At 39.7% G+C, this 18,317-nt stretch overlaps 2 protein-coding genes across 17 annotated transcripts in view; both read right to left on the minus strand.

The window, feature by feature from the left end:
• Nucleotides 1-18,317, minus strand: part of LOC124175082 (CUGBP Elav-like family member 2) — a 378,071-nt gene that overhangs the window by 260,086 nt on the left and 99,668 nt on the right. The window lies entirely within an intron of this gene.
• On the minus strand, nucleotides 10,140-17,949 carry LOC124175081. 6 transcript variants are annotated; one of them, XM_046554947.1, is made up of 6 exons: nucleotides 17,324-17,949; nucleotides 15,757-15,828; nucleotides 12,850-13,066; nucleotides 11,848-12,668; nucleotides 11,004-11,173; nucleotides 10,140-10,790 (listed from the first exon to the last, which is right to left on the minus strand). In XM_046554947.1, the coding sequence occupies exons 3-6, from the start codon at nucleotides 13,049-13,051 to the stop codon at nucleotides 10,748-10,750; spliced, it is 1,236 nt and encodes a 411-aa protein (XP_046410903.1). In that variant the 5' UTR covers nucleotides 13,052-13,066; nucleotides 15,757-15,828; nucleotides 17,324-17,949; the 3' UTR covers nucleotides 10,140-10,747. The 6 variants fall into 6 exon arrangements, 5 of the variants coding, with proteins under 5 accessions (XP_046410903.1, XP_046410899.1, XP_046410901.1 ...); XM_046554943.1 differs by having other exon boundaries at nucleotides 10,387-10,790; nucleotides 11,004-11,160; nucleotides 17,324-17,929; XM_046554945.1 differs by lacking the exon at nucleotides 15,757-15,828 and having other exon boundaries at nucleotides 10,387-10,790; nucleotides 11,004-11,160; nucleotides 17,324-17,929.

Consider the following 18,317-nt stretch of genomic DNA (forward strand, 5'->3'; position numbering starts at 1 on the left):
TGTTTCACGATTTTTCATCTAGTCTAATCCATTCTCATCTTTCCTATTCTCGTCTTTTCAATATTGGCACTATTGTATGCTCTGCCTCAACGTACTTCTTCGACGAATAATGGTTGGCGGGCTTTTAAGCTCCCGGGTAAAATTGGGCCGCACGGATGAAATTCACACGTGTGGCAACGGGAGCTTTTCCGCAGCTCCCGAAGCTTTTTTGAAAAAAATCGATTCTCATGAATATTCATTCATTAATTCTGGGTGGCGGGCAATCGCCCTTTGGTTAGGTTTCGGTGCCGCAGTCCTCGGCGCCGCGAAATGGGATATAAAGCAGCGGACGCAAAAAGAATTAGAAAAGCGAGGTATTCAGCATTCGAGGAAATTAATGGAAGTCAACACGCTATCGTGGATCGCAAAACCTCCGGATATAGAATTTAGTTATCACTTCAACGGCAATATTTCTCTTTCTCGCAGGGCTGAACCTCCCGAAGTGCCTTTTACCTCTGGAGTAGGAGACGACGTCCCGCTTATCTCAACACTTCTTGTTCCGCTGAGGACTCGACGACCAAGGTTATTAACAAAAACAATTCTATCTCCCTGTCTGCCGGCGCCTTCGTTCGTTCTCAACCCTCGCCAAGAAACCGTTTTAGGTGTCATGATTACCAGAATATTCGGTTTAGTATTCCTAGGACAATTCCCACTGAGAAATCGACGGTAATTCTCAAGGATGAAAATTCAACGGCACACTCTAACGAAGCACACTTGGCTTGCATCCTAATACCCTGGATATGATCTGACTGAAAAAGTACCTCCATACTTCATCGCGCAGTAAAACGTCTCAGTTTTTACTCCGTCTGTGGAACTTCGCTAGAACGTTATGAAAAATACGATGCTATTGATTCGGCATCGCAATGAAATTATCCGAGCTTGTTATATCATGGAAAAAGAAGCCACTCTGCATGCGATATTGGAGAAACGTTACAGTGGCGTCACTCTACAGGGCTTAATTCACACTTCAGAAAAATTCGAAAGTGTTTCAGAAGCATTCGAAACGAATTCCAACAATATTCAAACAGTTTTCTTAACGATACCTGTTTCACTGAACTTTTCTAGTTACCGTAACAAACGAAATATTTTTCAGTGTACCCATTCCTGTGCATAAACTTCCAATATCAACAAATTAATTGGATGAAGTATTTGAAAAATAGACAAGAATAGAAATATTGCTTCAACGTTTCCAGATTGATCTGAAAGAGCAAATGTGAGGATGCAACAATGCCATAATAGCCCTATAACGTTGCAGCTTCAGTTCCAACATAGAAATATTGTCGCAATGTTGCAGCGATATTGCATGCTGTGAGACAGTAGGATCAATGTATAATAATTTCCCAAGACTCGGACCAGAGGAATCCAAAACGTTTATTCCTTTAATAAAGAGAGAAACTCCAGCAATCGCTTCTGAACACTAAGCGTCTACGCCAATGCGACCATAATCGATGCTCCGTAATAATCATTGAGACTAGACGGGTTAACGAGGTCAGTAGTTGAGCATGATAACAGTTTGTTTAAGAGTCAAACTGTGGCGTTTTCGCTCGTTGAAATTATGCGGCGTGTTTGAGTGCATCTACAAGCGCTTAGCACAGATCGTCGAGATACTGTTGTAAAGCAGGGTTCAAGCGATGCTCGAAAACAGCTCTGCGCGATAGTGCCACCAATGGTTAATTCGATTTTTCGCATCGCTGATTTTTTAAAGTGCTGCTGCATGCAGCTACCTCTCCATGCGAGCCTCGCGATACCCAATTTTTCGGAGTCACTGAACTCGTTGAGCTTTTACATCCACGGTATTCCTCTACTCGAAACAACGAGCCTCAAGCCAATTTGCAGGCCCATCAAATTAACAACGCTGATCACAAATTGTTGACTATTCTGCCCTCATATTCGATCAATTTATACTAGTCTCAAGGTGAATTTACTCTTTAGTGAAATTCAAACGAAGCAATATCGGATTTGGAACAAAGAGATTCGGACTGACTGCTTTAGAGCACGTCATCCAAGTCACCAAGGCCACAATACCAGTCTATGAAGATAACCCTTGCGCTATGTTCAATATTGGTTTTCAGCTTGACCAGTACTATTACCGTCTTTTTTCGATTATGCTATTCTACTATGATAGTTTACAATCAATACTACAAGAATTTTTATAGACTTGTAACCCAAACCACAGTAAACATAAGTGCAGTGCTCAAGATCAGACTTAGCGTGACTCCAAGAATGGTATATGAATCATTGGCATACGAGAACGTTTAAAAGGATTTGAACCACCTCGGGCACGGTCATCATAATTAGAAAATGCATAAAAAACGCACTGCTTGACATTTTTTCTAAAAAGAAAGGGGAATGGGGGAGTTATTCGAACACGAGTTCCTCACATCTTCGAGAAAGAACTTTGAACTTCATGTCGATCGTTCGGCACGTGATGTTGTTGAAGTCAGGGGAAAGTACCTGTTGCCTACAAACTGCTTCTGAACGCACGCATGCACAGACAAACGGATCATGTGCGAATACCTATTCGCACGGGCCGTCGCAGATCTCACGGAGTTGTTCATACATCGAGTATTGATCGCATCATCGCGCGTATTCCGCGTTTAATCGCCGACCGTGCGAGAATGAACTCGTTAAATCTCTGTGTAAGGCGCTTAAAAGCGTCGGCTTTGAAACAACACTGCAGGCACAGAATTTTTATGTCCCATTTAAGCCTTGAATAATATGTACGATCGACAAGAGGTAAACGATTTTTCATGAATTCGTACGCAGAGTCCAACCGTGATCTGTTGTTTATTCTAATCACTGTTATTATTTCAACCTGTTGGATTTATTTAACACCCAAATCACGTAGCAGATTTTCTTCTGTGCGAAAGAAATATTTTGTTTTAAAATTAATCTGAACTTCGGTGAGATTTCACGACAGCATTTTAACGTAGTTGGATCAACTATGTCAGTATTAACAATGCTTGTATGAATACAAAACACAGATATTAAGCAATAGAAATGACTTAACTTGATTGTGAAGAATGGTGATGTCAACTGTTTTCGCAGATGAAATTAGTACAATATTTAAATAGTCAGATCCTCGACATTCTTTTTCTCAGTGTGAGAAACAAATCAGTATTGTTTTAAAAACTCAAAGCTACGCATTTCGTTGTTTCAGGAATAATTTACATTGCCCAATGGAATGGGTGACCATCTACACGTTTAACTATGGTATATGAGAATTAAACACGAAAAATGGTAATTACTTTAACTTTCCAGAGAATTTTATAACTACATAACTAACAATCATCAAGTTATATCTTGCTATGCTTGTTGTTTTTAATTTTTAGTATAAAACGTATCGTCGAGTAAGCCGCGCTATTATGAATGGAATAATTAACCTTAATGTCACTTAGAGCGCCATTGGTTATAACGCGTCATTTAACTAAGCCAAAACTCGCCCACTTGTCACGTGACCAAAGACAATTCTCTTTCATTTAATTTTCTGTTTCGATGTCCACCATGTACGTTATTCGGGGCTGAAGTCGACTAGCAACAAATTTCCTATTCCGTAGCTCGTGCATGGCACTGTAAAATATTCATCAGTATCTACGATGTTGGCAATTGGAATCAACTCCAGAGCGGACGTATAATTGAATTAACTGAAGCTGGGACACGAAATGTGCAATTCCATTAGGGTACTGGCAATACAGAGATTCCCTGAGTCCTGGAGACAAAGGGAGGGGGGAATTTAATTTGTATTGAGTCACAGAGCGCAGGCACGTAGGAGTCCGAAGTGAAAGTGATGAAAACTGTGAATTCTGTGAGGTTGGACATGCCAAAATAATTCGAAGAACTTCAGGAAACATTCTGATTGAAAGATTTTCACTGGGTCTGACCATATTTATGATTAATATTTGCCCGCCACGCGACGAACGTTGCTGCGTGCATTATATATGCAATTATGGAGCTGCAGGGAGTAATTATGAGCCTTGCAGAGTAGGAGCTGAATTAAAACCACTTTGTCCTACACGGATTAGCAGCGAACACCCGGAGATTAACCTCCTCCCCCGCCCCTCGAAAGATGTCAGATAATAATTCATTACTGCCTAGAATTTCGGTCAGGCAATTGCCTTCGTCCACGCGATGCTAAATCTGCTGCCCTTAACCGAGATTCAACGAACTTAGGCAAAGGAACCGACAGATGTGAAGTGTATAGCGTCTCTTTTGAAAACAATTCCTTCTTCATCGAATTCCTCACCAAATCACGACTCTAGCTATTCATCAGCCCGGTAAATTGCCTAACCTGATTTTGAAGACCATTGAATAGTCCTCACTCCTGTAAACCACGTTTGGAACTCATCGTTTTTCGCTTCGGCCTGGCGATCGGATCCGGAACGGTGACGTGAACTGATACCTTGAAAGATGAGCGAGCTCTCATTTCTGGCGCTTTTCCGCACAAAAACGTCTGCATTTTCGCTACCTGTTGCCCTTTCAGTAATATTCTTCACATCGATCCTTCATCTTCGCCTTCTATGTGAAAACTGAAACGCTGAAAATTGTAGCTTCGCAGGATTGAGATTCTATACATCATTCACCGTTGACCATTATTTGCTGACACAAATTTCCACTAAATTCTATTCTTTTTTATGAAATTGTACTAACGAGTGGTGGTCACATGATAAATGACACCTGATAACCTATCACGAAAGGCTTGATATTCCAAGAAACCATTGGTTTGGCACTTTAGTTGTTATTTGCAGAGACACTTAAGACTCCTGAGAGGTCGACGGGCGATCTCAGAAGCCGGTGGAACTATTTCGGAGATTTCAGAACAAAAGAGAAAGATGGATAGGATTTGAGAACAGCGTGAAGCTAGGGTTTCGGAGACGTGCAAACGTCGAAAGATTTCGCCGCTCCATTTGCTCGATATGTGAGCCATTGAAATCGAATAAGAAACGGGGAGGAGAGAAGAGGAGACACTGCGTAGTCGGAAGCCAGATAACCCGTACCCCAAAGCCCGAAGCCTAAAACAATGGAAGAATTGAGTTGGAATTGAAGTGAAGCAGCGGACGAAATCCGGATCTCTTGTCTGAACGGCGCACCAGACCAGATCGTTTCAATTTCAAGGAACATTTAGAGCAACAGGTTTACATGCGCGTGCACATTCAAACGGTGTCATCATTTTCCACCATATTTATCCCAAATCTATGAACACTTCAACCCTCACGTATTGCCATGTCGTTTTTGATCATGATCCACACTCTCTACACGTTCTCCTCTTCTTATCGAACAACACGTGACGCCAGCACTCCCGTAAATCACTCACGGGCAATAACTTTCATCCCCCGAAATCCTGATCGTCTCGAGTGGGTATAAACCTTAGGAAAAAATTTCGGAAGGAAATCTCTTTGAAGTAAAAAGCGAAATGAACTTGTTGAAAAGCTTCAGTTCCGTGTTTTAATCGACAATCCAAACAGTCCACTAGTTCCTGTCAGTATAAGAGTTCTTGGAAACTCGTCGAAACATTTTATCACCGTTCTATTTTAACTCCATTTCCGTTTTAAAATGTTACCGAAGAAACCGTGCAATTAAAAATCAGTTGCACGTTGGGTCATAAATTTTCCGTCCCATTATGGCATTACTCACCAGCATCTTCGACCGTTACAGTGTACTCCTGTAAATCATTCATACTCTAGAGATATTGAAGCTTATTCTTGGGAGTAATTTCGTCGTACTCACCTGGAACAAAGAAAAGGAATTCATCAGTGCATCAAATCATGAAGTTAGTAAAAAGGTATCTACTGAACAACCTTTTTTCAGGGCTTAGGACGAGCAGGAAATCGAAATTTCAAGCCCTGTCTCAAAATCCTTAGCAAATCTGGTACACGTATAAGTAATTCAATGACAACTTCTGTCAATCATTTTAATCTTTGTAATTAAGAGTCACTCGACAGTCAAATAATGAACTTCCACCTCAATTGTGAAGAACAAGAGAAACATCAAGGCAACGAGGTGACTGTTTAACTAAGAATTTTCCAGCCAACAAACGCGTTCGACCCAAGTAAACAAAATGCAGACCGCTTAATATCGCGAATCCTTGAGAAGTTCACTTGGTTAATCCTGGTGCAACATGAATCGTGTACATAGTTTAGGGGTTTGTGTATATGCCCGAAGTTCAGTACCCGAGGGTGTCGAGGGGCAAGTCAGACCCCAACTAAACTAATATATAATCCGGTGTTGGCCGCGCTGTGGAGTTATATCGTTGGTTCCACGACGAGCCGAGGTTATCAGATGAATGTGTGTAAAATTAATTAATCAACTAATTAAGATCCACGTCCGTCGCTCGACGCAGTCACAATCGAAGCAGCTGGTTTCACGCGACTTCCATTATTAGAGCAAGAAAGTCCGCCGTGGTTGCAGTGCAGAGATTAGAGATAACACCGACGATCATCTGATTAGGTATACTAGGAGGCCTTTGAGATCGGAAGCCTGCTCTCCAGGGTGTAATGGATGCCAGAGGCGCTTTGTGTCTTTATCAGCGAAAGAGAACCATCTCAGGTGCAATTAATGAGTCACAGGCCATTTCAAGACAGCAGAAATTGATTCTGGAAGTAATTATATGTTGGTGCAACCATGCATGTGTCTCCTTCCGACTGCATCAACCTCTAGCTAGTCGACGAATGTATTCCTGCTATATGATGCTCAAGTTGCGGAGTTTCATCGGTCGATTAGAAACAGCTTCGGGAGTTTGTTCAGTCAGTATACCATTGATCCAGTTCTAGACGTGCAAAACAGGAACCTAATTCGAAGATCAAAAACGTCACCGACTCATCCTTTTCGAAAAATGTTGGGGAATGTCAATATTCACGTTTTGGATAAACGAAAAGAGTGCCTGCTTTGAAAGCTGTGGCTCACGAAAGCTGAGAGGAAATCCGACGACATTAACGGTGGAGGATAGCTGAGCTCGGTTGTTCAGACAATGGAGCAGGGATAGATTTGTTGAGTTTAGTTGGTATGACTGGCGGCTTGCCAGAGGTGCATTGTCCAAGGGATGGTGAACAGGATACCAGTGAACTTATACGTCGAACACGAACAAACTAACCCTCTGCATATTATATTACATGTATGCGATGATGCGGTGCAACCATGGAACTGCAGACCACTTGGCAAGAGCTTCGCGAGGTCACGTGGAGGACATTGTGATCCAGGGTGAAGGGAATGGAATTTATTGGGAATTTATTGTCTTGTGGGTCCTCTCCGTCCACGATGATAAAGGTTTCGTAGTCTGGTGTGGGGTCACAGATTGGTCAGGTCAAAACCGTACAAGAACTTCTTTGCAAAATCGTCCAATAATGTGATTTTCGGGGTTCCAATTCGTCGTGAAGGTGTCGGCGCATGCGGTCGCGACTGGAAAAGGCTAATTTATGCAGTAATCAAGAGCCCTCGAACCCTTGTTCGCACCCTTTGTACTGTACCTCTTACGTTCCGCGCGAAACCGAGTATCCATCCCCTGCCAACCACATGCCAGGTCTCTAACCCCAAACCTAATGTGTACCGTGGGATTCGAGGCACCTGTTTTTCTCCCCCTTCTCCCTTTCTCTCAAGCCTCAAGTTGCCAAAACGTTTCTCTCGTCAACTCGAACGCGCAAACATACTTGCGAATGTAATTATAACGCATTTGTATGCAGACGGCAACGCGTGAAAGTGGACGTCCTATGCTTAACGACCCTTCATCTTAGCTGCGGTTGAGTGTTTTGGTAAATATTGAACTGTGGTTGTTGTACCTCTTACGTAAATAATCATTCCACCTCGACTCATCCTCACTGTCAGACACATAACTATGACAAAGATCTAAGTAACGCCAAGAGAGGTTGTGAACAGCGATACAAGGATAATCACAACGATTCGATGGCGAGATGATTCTGGATACAGAATTTTCAGCTCAGATGACTCGGGAGGAAATGGACCATGACGAATCTTTGAGTACAAGGGATTCCAGAGTTCGGAGAAGACAAAAGTCCAAGCATTAGGAGAGCGTGTTTAAGCTAATACTAGTTTCACGAGGCGCCATCACTTTCGCCACTTCCGGCAGCGCTGGGTGTTCGAATCCTCGGTTCTCCTCTCCTTCAGGATAGCCGACGCTGCTACGCCGGGCTCAGAGGCTCAGCAGGCCGTGCTATCAGCACACCTCGTAGTAATTACCCCATCTGTCTCCGGTGACCCTTGAGCTGCCCTCCGCCAGTCCCACCGCTGCCACCAACTGGAGCACGTATTGCCAATTCTGGCGCACTACCTTAGCCGTATCTCGAGCTCTATCACGCCCGGGACAAATTTATTACCGAGTATCTCTTCTTGATAGAGTTGCCCTTCCCCAAAGCCGGAAAAGAAGGGCGGGAGTTATTTCCTCGATTATTGACAGGGACGATTTACTCACCCTTGACTATTAGCGGAGACTTGATCTTCTTCACTCGCAGTAAACCCTCACAAGTTTTCAGATATTGATAAAATTTTGCAGATTGTAAAATGGGTAAAAATGTATGTGACGAATTCCATCCTGAGAACGTTGAACAAACCCCTTCAATATCACATTTTTCTGTTCTTTCTCTCTTATGTACACCCAGATAATAATCATCCGATGATGTTTCGACGTAACGAAATACTCCTATGTATTTTCGGGGATGTTCATTCAAATCCAATGTCTAACATCAACATTTAAAATGACTTAGCCAAAATGACTGATCTAATTTAGAAAAGTTGATTTGGCAGTTTCAAGGTAGCTGTTCCAGAACCCGAAATGTAGACTTCCAAATCTGAAATGTTGGACCGAAAATGGCACATCAACTTCAACCAAGGTGGTTGGAAATTCACAAAAAGGGGAAAAGAACAAAAAATTGTGATACTTTGAGAGGTCGATTTCACCCTCTCGGACCAGGACTCCGTAAAAATAACACAACATTTACCGAAGGTTTTTATCCACTGCACAATCCTACAAGTTTCGTTAACATCAACGGCGACACTTGAAGATCAGATTTTCTCGTGAGCCTTGCTAAAATCCATGAATTGTCGTCGATGATGACTGCATGCGATGACCTTCGAGAGAATTTGGCGGTCATCATGGATTGATTCGACCACTTTCATCGAGTCTGAGAACTCCGACTACGGTGTTCGATCTGTTGCGGGTAATTAACGATTGCATTCTTACTGCAACGGGGGTAAACAGCGGTATGGCGAGTGCGCCTTTGGCGGGAATACCGGGGCAACACGTTCCCGGTACATCCAGAAATGCCGATGCTCGTGGCGCACGTCGGCTGCCGGACATACCATAAGGACGTCTCGGTATCTTCACAGATATTCGTGAAATGCCTATTTTCACCGCGGATTATGCCCATCCTCAACACCATCGGGAGAGTCTCTTCGATGTTTCCACAATTCATGGCCCTTGAACACCAACGCTTATATTTACACAGACATCGCTTTCCTCCGAAGCACGCGATTTCGTTCCAACTCTCTCCCGAGTTTCGGCGGATATCTCGAGCCAGAGCTGAACTCCCGCTGATCCCTTATGACGTTATCACTAATTGGCAGCCGCTCCTGCACATAGCTCAACGATTTACCCGTCAAAAGGGATCACTGGATCCATCGCTCTAATGAGAATATATTTCCGACTGCTTTTGAACAAGGAAGTGAGAAGAGGTGGTCAAATTTTAATTTGTTATTTGCAACAATATTTGAAATTTGATAGACAATTTTAGGATCATTCCCCAATAAACAATGCCAGTATATAAAGCGTATGAAATTCGTCAAAAAAGAACGTTTTATTCTGTAGAATAAACGTGCAGCACCTACGTATTTTATTGCGAAGAATGTCCGCCGTGATTTCGGTTTATTAAACGTTTTTGGTGGACGTCTTACGATAGTTGTTCATATGCAAATTTTATACGTTTGAAACCAAACATTTATAAATCGTATCTCAATTTGTTGATAAAACGTATCGAAAATCCGTTATTTTAATATTTATGGTAATCGTCTAATATTTGGATATTGATGACTACTAAGAGACGTTTCGCAAGTACGTTTTAAAACTCAAATTATGAAGGAAATTTTTTCTATTAAAATGTGTTGACAATGTCCGTTTAACTAACGTGACAAAATGTTTTCTGTTAATGACGCTTTAATCTTTCATTATTTATGTCTAAACGAATATTATACAGTGTTAAAAAACGTTTTTAATTGGACCTCTAGACTTGAATACATAACGTATCTTGGATGTGTAATTGAAAGCGTATATAGTACACTGCTATAGAGGAAGATCATTTCACGTTAGCTAGAAACAAGTCTGGGTTGAGTTAGAAAGCGTACGAATTTAGTTTATATATGTGAATCGATTTTATTATATCTTTGTTAGAACGTTACACAAATATCTTATATCTATAAATACTCATTTATCAAAAAAAAAGGTACATCTTGTAGCTCATAGACACAGCTCAACCTACACTATACTTTCGTCTTCACGGTAGTTACAACTAACAGAAAACGCTAAGAATATTACACTTATATCAGAAATATTTATATGCCTGTATGATTTGTACTTTTATATGACTGTTTTTAAAATTAGTTGACGTTTACCACAGTTTCTTAGCCCTTCTTTCGTACATAGGTATGCCGTGATCGAGCTAGTTTTAACCAGTCTTTCACGGCACACGAAACACTGGTTTCGGTTGCATCACCAATTTCCTTCTTGCCAAGAAAGGTTTGTTTCACAGCCTCTGAGAAAAAATACATCAAAAGGAAGGTACAATATCACGATATTGATAACTGATAAGGAATAATTTCAATGTAAATTGTGATGAATCTCGAATATATTGGGAAAAAAGTTAACAGTTTGCATAATTTGAATAATAATGTGTGAATAATATTGTTTTCACACGATAAATCCAAGTAATAACTGTTTCTCGAAAATTTCATGAATTATTCATTACCGTAAACAGTTTCCATTGTCAATGTCTTTTGAAATGGGACTTTGTCCCTCCCTGCCCAATTGAATTGCATCGCTAATTCGTTTGTGAGTAGTGACCTCATTATAGCCAACACACATTGGCGACCGCTTGTCCCTCCAACAGAAGCCAGTTTCCCGGTCTGCAACAAAATACTAAAATGAATGAATGTCGAATTGAATTCAAAATATTCTTACTGTTATCAACATCGATAACAATTTTGACTAGTTGGAGATTGTCGATTCCTAATATTTTTTCAGCATTTTTTAACGTTAACCCTCTCGATCAGACCGAGACCGATTTCATGTTGAATGAAAATCTCTCACCATATTGATATTTCGATGGGTGAAAGCAGTTTACCTCAGGGTTTAGGAGTATCTATAAGGCCATCTGACCTTGCTTAATGGAACTATGCAGTTAGAACCCTGACCTTGCGACCGATACAGTTTTATGAAGCCTCAAAGTGCGTGTTGCGTAGAAGCAACATACGGTCCGAGAGGGTTAAAACGTTACGAACCGCAATTCTGTATGCCTGTAGTAATTTTCATTATTCCTTTGCAGTCAACACATACCGAGCGTATTCTTCAATGAGAGACAACCCCCTCCCTAGTGCTAAGCCAACTCAGGCACATGACGCGTACGTGAAGTTCGGTCGAGTGGAGACTAACATGGCCACTGGCATTCTATCCCCTCCCGGCCGAGCCTCATGTGCCTGTGTTGGTTTGCGCTAGGGAGGGGGTTGGCCCTCATTGAAGAATACGCTCGGTATTAGTACCTATCCGTATGTCATGACATACATATTTTGAATATGATTGCAAGGTCTACTCACTAAATAAGTTCGATGCTCTTCGGATTTCAGGATATTTTCGAGGTTGGAGAAGTCTTCCATGGAGTTAAGAGGAAGTTTTGGGAATTCGGCTGGTTTCTTTGTTACGTCGATGCTGACTTCCTTCTGTTTTGAGAAGATTTTACGTAGTAGCAGATGGTTTTGTTCAGTGTAGGATTTAATGTGTTCTAAATACTGCAGAGTTTTTTCTTCAAAGGTATTCTGTTCGCGTGATGTGGTCGGGGTTGAAGGTTCAAGTTGTGAAAAGGATCTTGATAAGTCATATTGCGTGGTAGACCTGATGATCCTACTAGAAATGTTTCTATTTGATGTTTCATATCCAGACAACTGATTCGGTGACTCATGGGAATTATCATTATACTGGTGCTGTACGATCTTGTGGGCCAAGTTTTTCTTTGGTGTCTGATTTTTGGTAGATCCTTTGGCTGAGTTAATGTAGCGAGTATTCTTATTACGGTTAGAAGTCGATTCATCGACTTCGGACGGTGGCAAATTCTCGTCAGCTGAAGAGGTGTAACCTAAACTACTTGAACTTTCACGAGAACGCTTCGTTTTTTTTTTTTTGTTACTAACGTGTCGATTTTTAGCCTTCTTCTTGTCGGTTTTGTGTTTACGTTTTTTCTTTTGCGGCTCAGGTTCGACATCATCACTGTTCGTAGCTTCATTCTCGTCCACGTCATTGGTAATATCTTGCTGAGGTATTACAGTGGATTTTTTAGCGATGTTGCGAATTATTCCGGATTCATCGGACGTGCCCAGCTCCAGTAGGCGCGCCATCGTTGCTTCGGTGTCGTGGTAGTCATCTGTTAGTTAATCAAGGAATATCAATCAATACCGAATGCTCATTGATTAGCAAAATTAATCACAAATGTACAATATGATCAAAATATATCGTCGTAACTCTTATCCAAGTGAAAATTAATATGATTGAAACATTCAATCCGTATACAATTGTAAAAAAAAGTTCTACGTTCCAATAATCACCTCCGGTATGCAGTACTTTGTGAATGGCAAACTTTGGCCATGTTTTTTCATAGGCAGCCTTTGATTTTACAAGTTTTGTAAAATGATCTTCAGTTTTTGTCCGTGGCCAGTAACATTGGGTGTTGTTTTCGACCAGCCAAAGAACTGGTACCAATGCGCATTCTCTATCTTCGCCAACCAAGAATTCAATCACCGCATACATAGTTCTGCAGCACGACTGAGTAAAAACATCGTTAAATGTATCATATTCTCTAGTCTGGTGTATAAATTTATATTTGATCAAAATTCAAGCACTTTTATTCCACTCTGAGCAAAAAGTGCCAGTTTAAAAGTTTTTAATTAGGACATCAACATAGGAATATGCAAGGTAGTATATAAGTTAAAAGATGAATCGATCATGAAACATTATGAAGATTTTGGGAACGCATGTCTAACCAATACTTGAACGTCAATGTGACGTACAAAACTATAATAAATCAGCTCAAAAGTGATGTTATGAACATATGGTAGAGTTGGGTATATTGGACTACTAGGTAAATTAGACTCGGCATATACGGTATATGGTAATAGGTATACGATAATGTTATTTTTTGCTAAACATCTCAATTGAAGCAAACTTTTAATATAAAAGAGATAATGAACCTACGATTCTCGGGAATGTGTGCGAGGTAGACATAGACATACTATACATGTCTTGAACGAATCCCTCTTCCTCGTACACATTGCCGAGAATCGTAGGTTCATCATCTGTTTTTTGTCGAGAGCTCGTTTCGTTGAGATGTTTAACAAAAAATAAAAATTTTATTTCATTTCGTGTAGTATCGGAGTTACTGCGAAACCATCTTTAAATGGAAGACAGACGAATTTATGTAATATATCATCGACGCGATAAGATTTCGCTACGTTGAAACTTCTTACGAAAAAAATCCCTAGTTTGGAAGATTTAATAGGTTTCTGATAAAGGTCTCGCTTGTACTTGAACGGAGTACCTATAATTCTATATTCTCCGGCAATGAAAAGGATTGATTTGATCACTAATATTTCTGTCCCACAAGCTACTACATTATCCGGCCTTTTTATTGATATTTTGAATTTTTTCGTTTCCAGAGCCTGACATTCACGAGAATTTCCAATAAATTTGGGTTTAGGAATAAATTTTTCCTGACAATTAGTTTTACGAATAGAACTTAGTTCTTCAAGTCGATTACTCAGCTGCTGCAGCGGCAAGCGTTTCGATCGAATAAGTCGTTTCAAATGGCCCAAATGATTTTCATACACAAAGCAACTGTATTCTTCTAATGGGCCAAATCGTTCTACGTCGTCTATGACATGCAGCAGCGAATGTACATTATATACGACAAAGTTTTGTCCGTATATCTTAGCACCTTGAGTAACGAATTTTTCGATCATATCTTGCGCGATGTTTCGAAAACGCGAGAACAAGGCTGTATTCGATAGAATATACACGGCGGCAGACAATAATAAAAAATGTTTGTACTTTTTTCGATCTAGCACATCCCGCATTACAACAGGGCCGGAATATAACAAGAAAAATCTAAATTCTGTCGCTTTCCATCGATGCAAATCCAAAAATCCACGGGGCTTTCGAGGAAACTCTGCCGGAACATATCGCGCCAATAGTTTCATTATACGTTCAATTTCTAACAAAATATCCTTAGACAATTTGCAATCACGTGAACCCTCGACCCAGTATTTAAGGAGCAACCTCTTCAAAATTCCCAGGTAGATTAAATGCATGGGATCTAAAGGAAATTGGGAGACTAGTCCCACGTAAAGATCTAAAAGAGGCGAACGTCCTTTAACGTGACGATCGTTTTCACTAGGTGCAACAAAATCACTATCTTTTCGCTTCTGGAATTCGGTGTCACATGGATAACACAGTTTACGGTTGAGATGAACTGCGCGAATCTTACACCTCTCGCAAGCATCCTTACCCGAATGTCCTAAACACATTTTCAACATAGATCTCGCGGGCGCGTCACACGCGAATAAACCAACTCTGACAAAGTATTTGGTGCCATTAAACTCAAAACCATTGGTGCTTAAACGTGACGTTTCTTTAATTAAATCTCGTAAATATGAAGATAGTGGCATCGGTTTACCCGTACCATAATAAACACCAATTACAAATGGGCTATCATCGATCATTGAAATACTGCGTCCCAAAATTGGCCAAAATGATGTTCCGCTACTTTTATAAACGGGAATCCCATCAATATTAAAATCAACTCGCAACGTATGTTCAGGTGACAGTCCTTTTTTGAGACCTGACTCGAGTTTTTGTCTCAAGCATTTCTCCAAACCGAAATAACACATTTCTCCGTTGTCTAAATTTAACGTTTCAATACGTCGTGACGTGTGAAGTAGAGTCCTAGCACTTAAGGGTAAGATAGGATGTGCTGGTTTCAATAATGCTAGCAATTGATCGATCGCGTTATGTGTGATGTTATTTGAAGATGCCCAGTCGCGCAAATTTTCAACAAAGTTCGTTTCATCATCTAAATGCACTTCATCGCTGACGGAACTTGAATTATCTTCAGAACTGTACAACGTAGCTTTGATGCTATCTATGTCACTTTCGATGTCTTTGAAATCTTTATTATCGCGGTTCGAATTAGAGTTTTCTTCATTCTGTTCATTACTTTGATGGATATGATCAACATCATAATCGCTATCTATAGAGTGCACATATTCTCCGATACAAGACACATGTTCATGACTAGCATCTTTTAATTGTGATTTCGTAAGGTGCTCGAGTGCACAATTATTGCCTGCAATACTCAGTAATACTTTACGAGTATTTATAGCTGTTTTGCGACGCAAATGTCGTTTACTCAGAACTTTTAAATCATGAGGCATGTTATAAAACTAAATAATAATACACACCAGACAAGAAATGATGTACGCTTTAACGTGCTTGCCTTATTTGTCGTAAATATCCGCACACCACTCTGAAAACTAAAAGTTAAATGAACCTAATGAACGTAGTACGTGAGTCAATACAGAAGATTCATAGCAATAAAGCTTTTACACGAGTTAGCGCAACAATTTATATAAAATTTTATTGAAAATTAAGTAATTTGATCAAAAATGCTGTTTCGTGTATATTTTCTTGGATTTGGGCTAAATAAATATTAAAAAGGCATTTGTAGCCGAACAATTTTGTAAACACGAATAAAAAACGTGGTCAGCTACCCATCGAACGTATATAATACGCAGGTAATGAGTAGTTTCATTCTATTGGATTTGACTCTGACATTTACCGATAAACGCATAGTATACTCATGATTTACGTTCAGTAGTAGGAATCGTGATATATTTCAGGACTAGATAGTACTGTTACTAATATTATTATTCTATAGTACTTATAGTTCTATGTATCGCTATTTATTGTTACTACAAATTAAACAAGATCGTAGTTTAACGTTGAACCAATTCTGGGCCGATGTCCTGCTTATATTCTAATACTTTTCGAATAGTATATCATGACGCCTACTACTGAACGTAAATCATGAGTATACTATACGTTTATCGGTAAAGATCAAAGTCAAATCCAATGGAATAAAATTACTTGTTACGAATTTCCTGCGTATTATATACGTTTGATGGGTAGATGACCACTATTTTTACCAGTGTTTACAAAATTATTCAGGTGCAAATCCCTTTTTAATATTTATTCAGCCCAAATCCAAGAAAATATACACAAAACAGAATTTTGGATCAAAATACATAATTTTTAATAAACCTCTATATAAGTTGTTGCACTAACTGGTGAAAAAGCTTTATTGCTACGGATCTTCTCTATTGTCTCTATTGTCTAACATGACCGTCTTCTTCTGATGGATAATAATTGTTATTTTCAATTGAAGGGAAAAGAAAATAAAAAATATTGTCAAAATAATATTTCTGTGATTTCGATGGCACAGAAATATTTACGTGGCTGTATTACTATACTTTGTTACTTTGGAAGATGCTACGAGTTCATATGTATGTTATAGATATGTTGAAACGGTATCTAAAAAAATAATAAACACGAAACCGATTTCAAACAATACAGAGCAAAAGTTACTAATAACCGCATGATCACATGGGATGATTATTAACATGAAGTTTTCCTCAAATTCGACAAGAACTAATATAATTAACCTATAATATACGTATCATAGTAAACTTAACACATATAAATAACGTTTAAAAACAGTTCAAAAATATTCATGAACGTTATATAATAAACAATAAACTATTCCATATTTTTATGGTACATCGTTTGGTTTAGAGAAAAAGACGCAGAACATTACACATAGTTTCTTTTGAAGAAAGAAAAGAAAGGAAAGAAAAAAATACAGAAGAGACAGAATTTGAGTTGCAAAACACATTATTTTTTCAACCAAGAATGCTCGATGTATTAAGACAAAATACCACCATATTTGGAAAAATATGTAGTTGTACTTACCAGCGTTATTTAATGACGAATTTGCTTCTTCCGTCTAGGCCGCAGATTAACAATAGCTTCTCACCTTTTTTGCTACACGATCACCGATCGATCCGAGCACCTCCGCATTCGGTTGACGAATAACGCCATAACCAGCGCCTGAGGCCAGTTGCAAGGGTGGGGATGAATATAGGCTCCCAGACAAAGACAAAGATAGAGGAGACGCAAGAGCGACAGAGAGATCGTGCCCAAAAGGGAATCAACTTTGCCATATATGCCCGTGTTATTCCGAGCTGTCCTTGTCTTACCACTCGCTATACTTACACTTACTGTATGAATGCGCGGTCCATGGGATAAGTTCTGTCTCTACATATAATTATTGCGCTCTTACTCTAGCTTGCAGCGTTACCGACGCTGACGCACCAGAGCAGGAGAATAATATATCAGTAGTGACACAATGTATAACGCACAGAACTCCGATAAAATAGCGCGAAAAATAAACGTACAAACGACGTTAAAAATGCGACAGGATATGATGAACGCTTGTTTTAGCAAGTACTCATACAAGATATTGAAGTCTTGACGTAATTCGTGCCAAATAATGAGATTTAATATATTATAATATGATAACCAATATTGTGAAATAATTATAAAAATGTACAATAAATTATTATTCTTGGTACGAAATTATTCACGTTTCGGACACTTCTTTATTCTCTTCCTTTTATTGGTTATATCTATGTTCCATGCACCGGTAAATGAATACAAGATCAGTGTTCAGCTTTAGTTACCACATAATATTGGCATCAAAATAACGGGTAATTAAAGTCCATTTTTCGGAAACTAATTATAAGATAATCAACTGATTTGGCCACCGCTTGGCATCAGGCGGTTCCGCATACATGAATACTAAAAGTGCGTTCATAATCTGAATATTGTACTCAACGTTGAATTTTCCTCAATCGTGTTGAAGTAAAACAAGTATGAACCCATTTGATCAAATATACATATTATA

The sequence above is a fragment of the Neodiprion fabricii genome, chromosome 2 (genome assembly GCF_021155785.1).
Source record: "Neodiprion fabricii isolate iyNeoFabr1 chromosome 2, iyNeoFabr1.1, whole genome shotgun sequence".
Lineage (NCBI taxonomy): Eukaryota > Metazoa > Arthropoda > Insecta > Hymenoptera > Diprionidae > Neodiprion > Neodiprion fabricii.

What these genes read in the sequence shown, in the direction of transcription:
- LOC124175081 (XM_046554945.1), bottom strand. Translation starts at nt 13,051, where the DNA reads ATGTATGCGGTGATTGAATTCTTGGTTGGCGAAGATAGAGAATGCGCA. An exon ending in AAGAGCATCGAACTTATTTA is followed by an intron (nt 11,161 to 11,847) that starts GTGAGTAGACCT and finishes ATTTTGTTGCAG; the next exon opens with ACCGGGAAACTGGCTTCTGT. An exon ending in GACAATGGAAACTGTTTACG is followed by an intron (nt 10,791 to 11,003) that starts GTAATGAATAAT and finishes ATTTTTTCTCAG; the next exon opens with AGGCTGTGAAACAAACCTTT.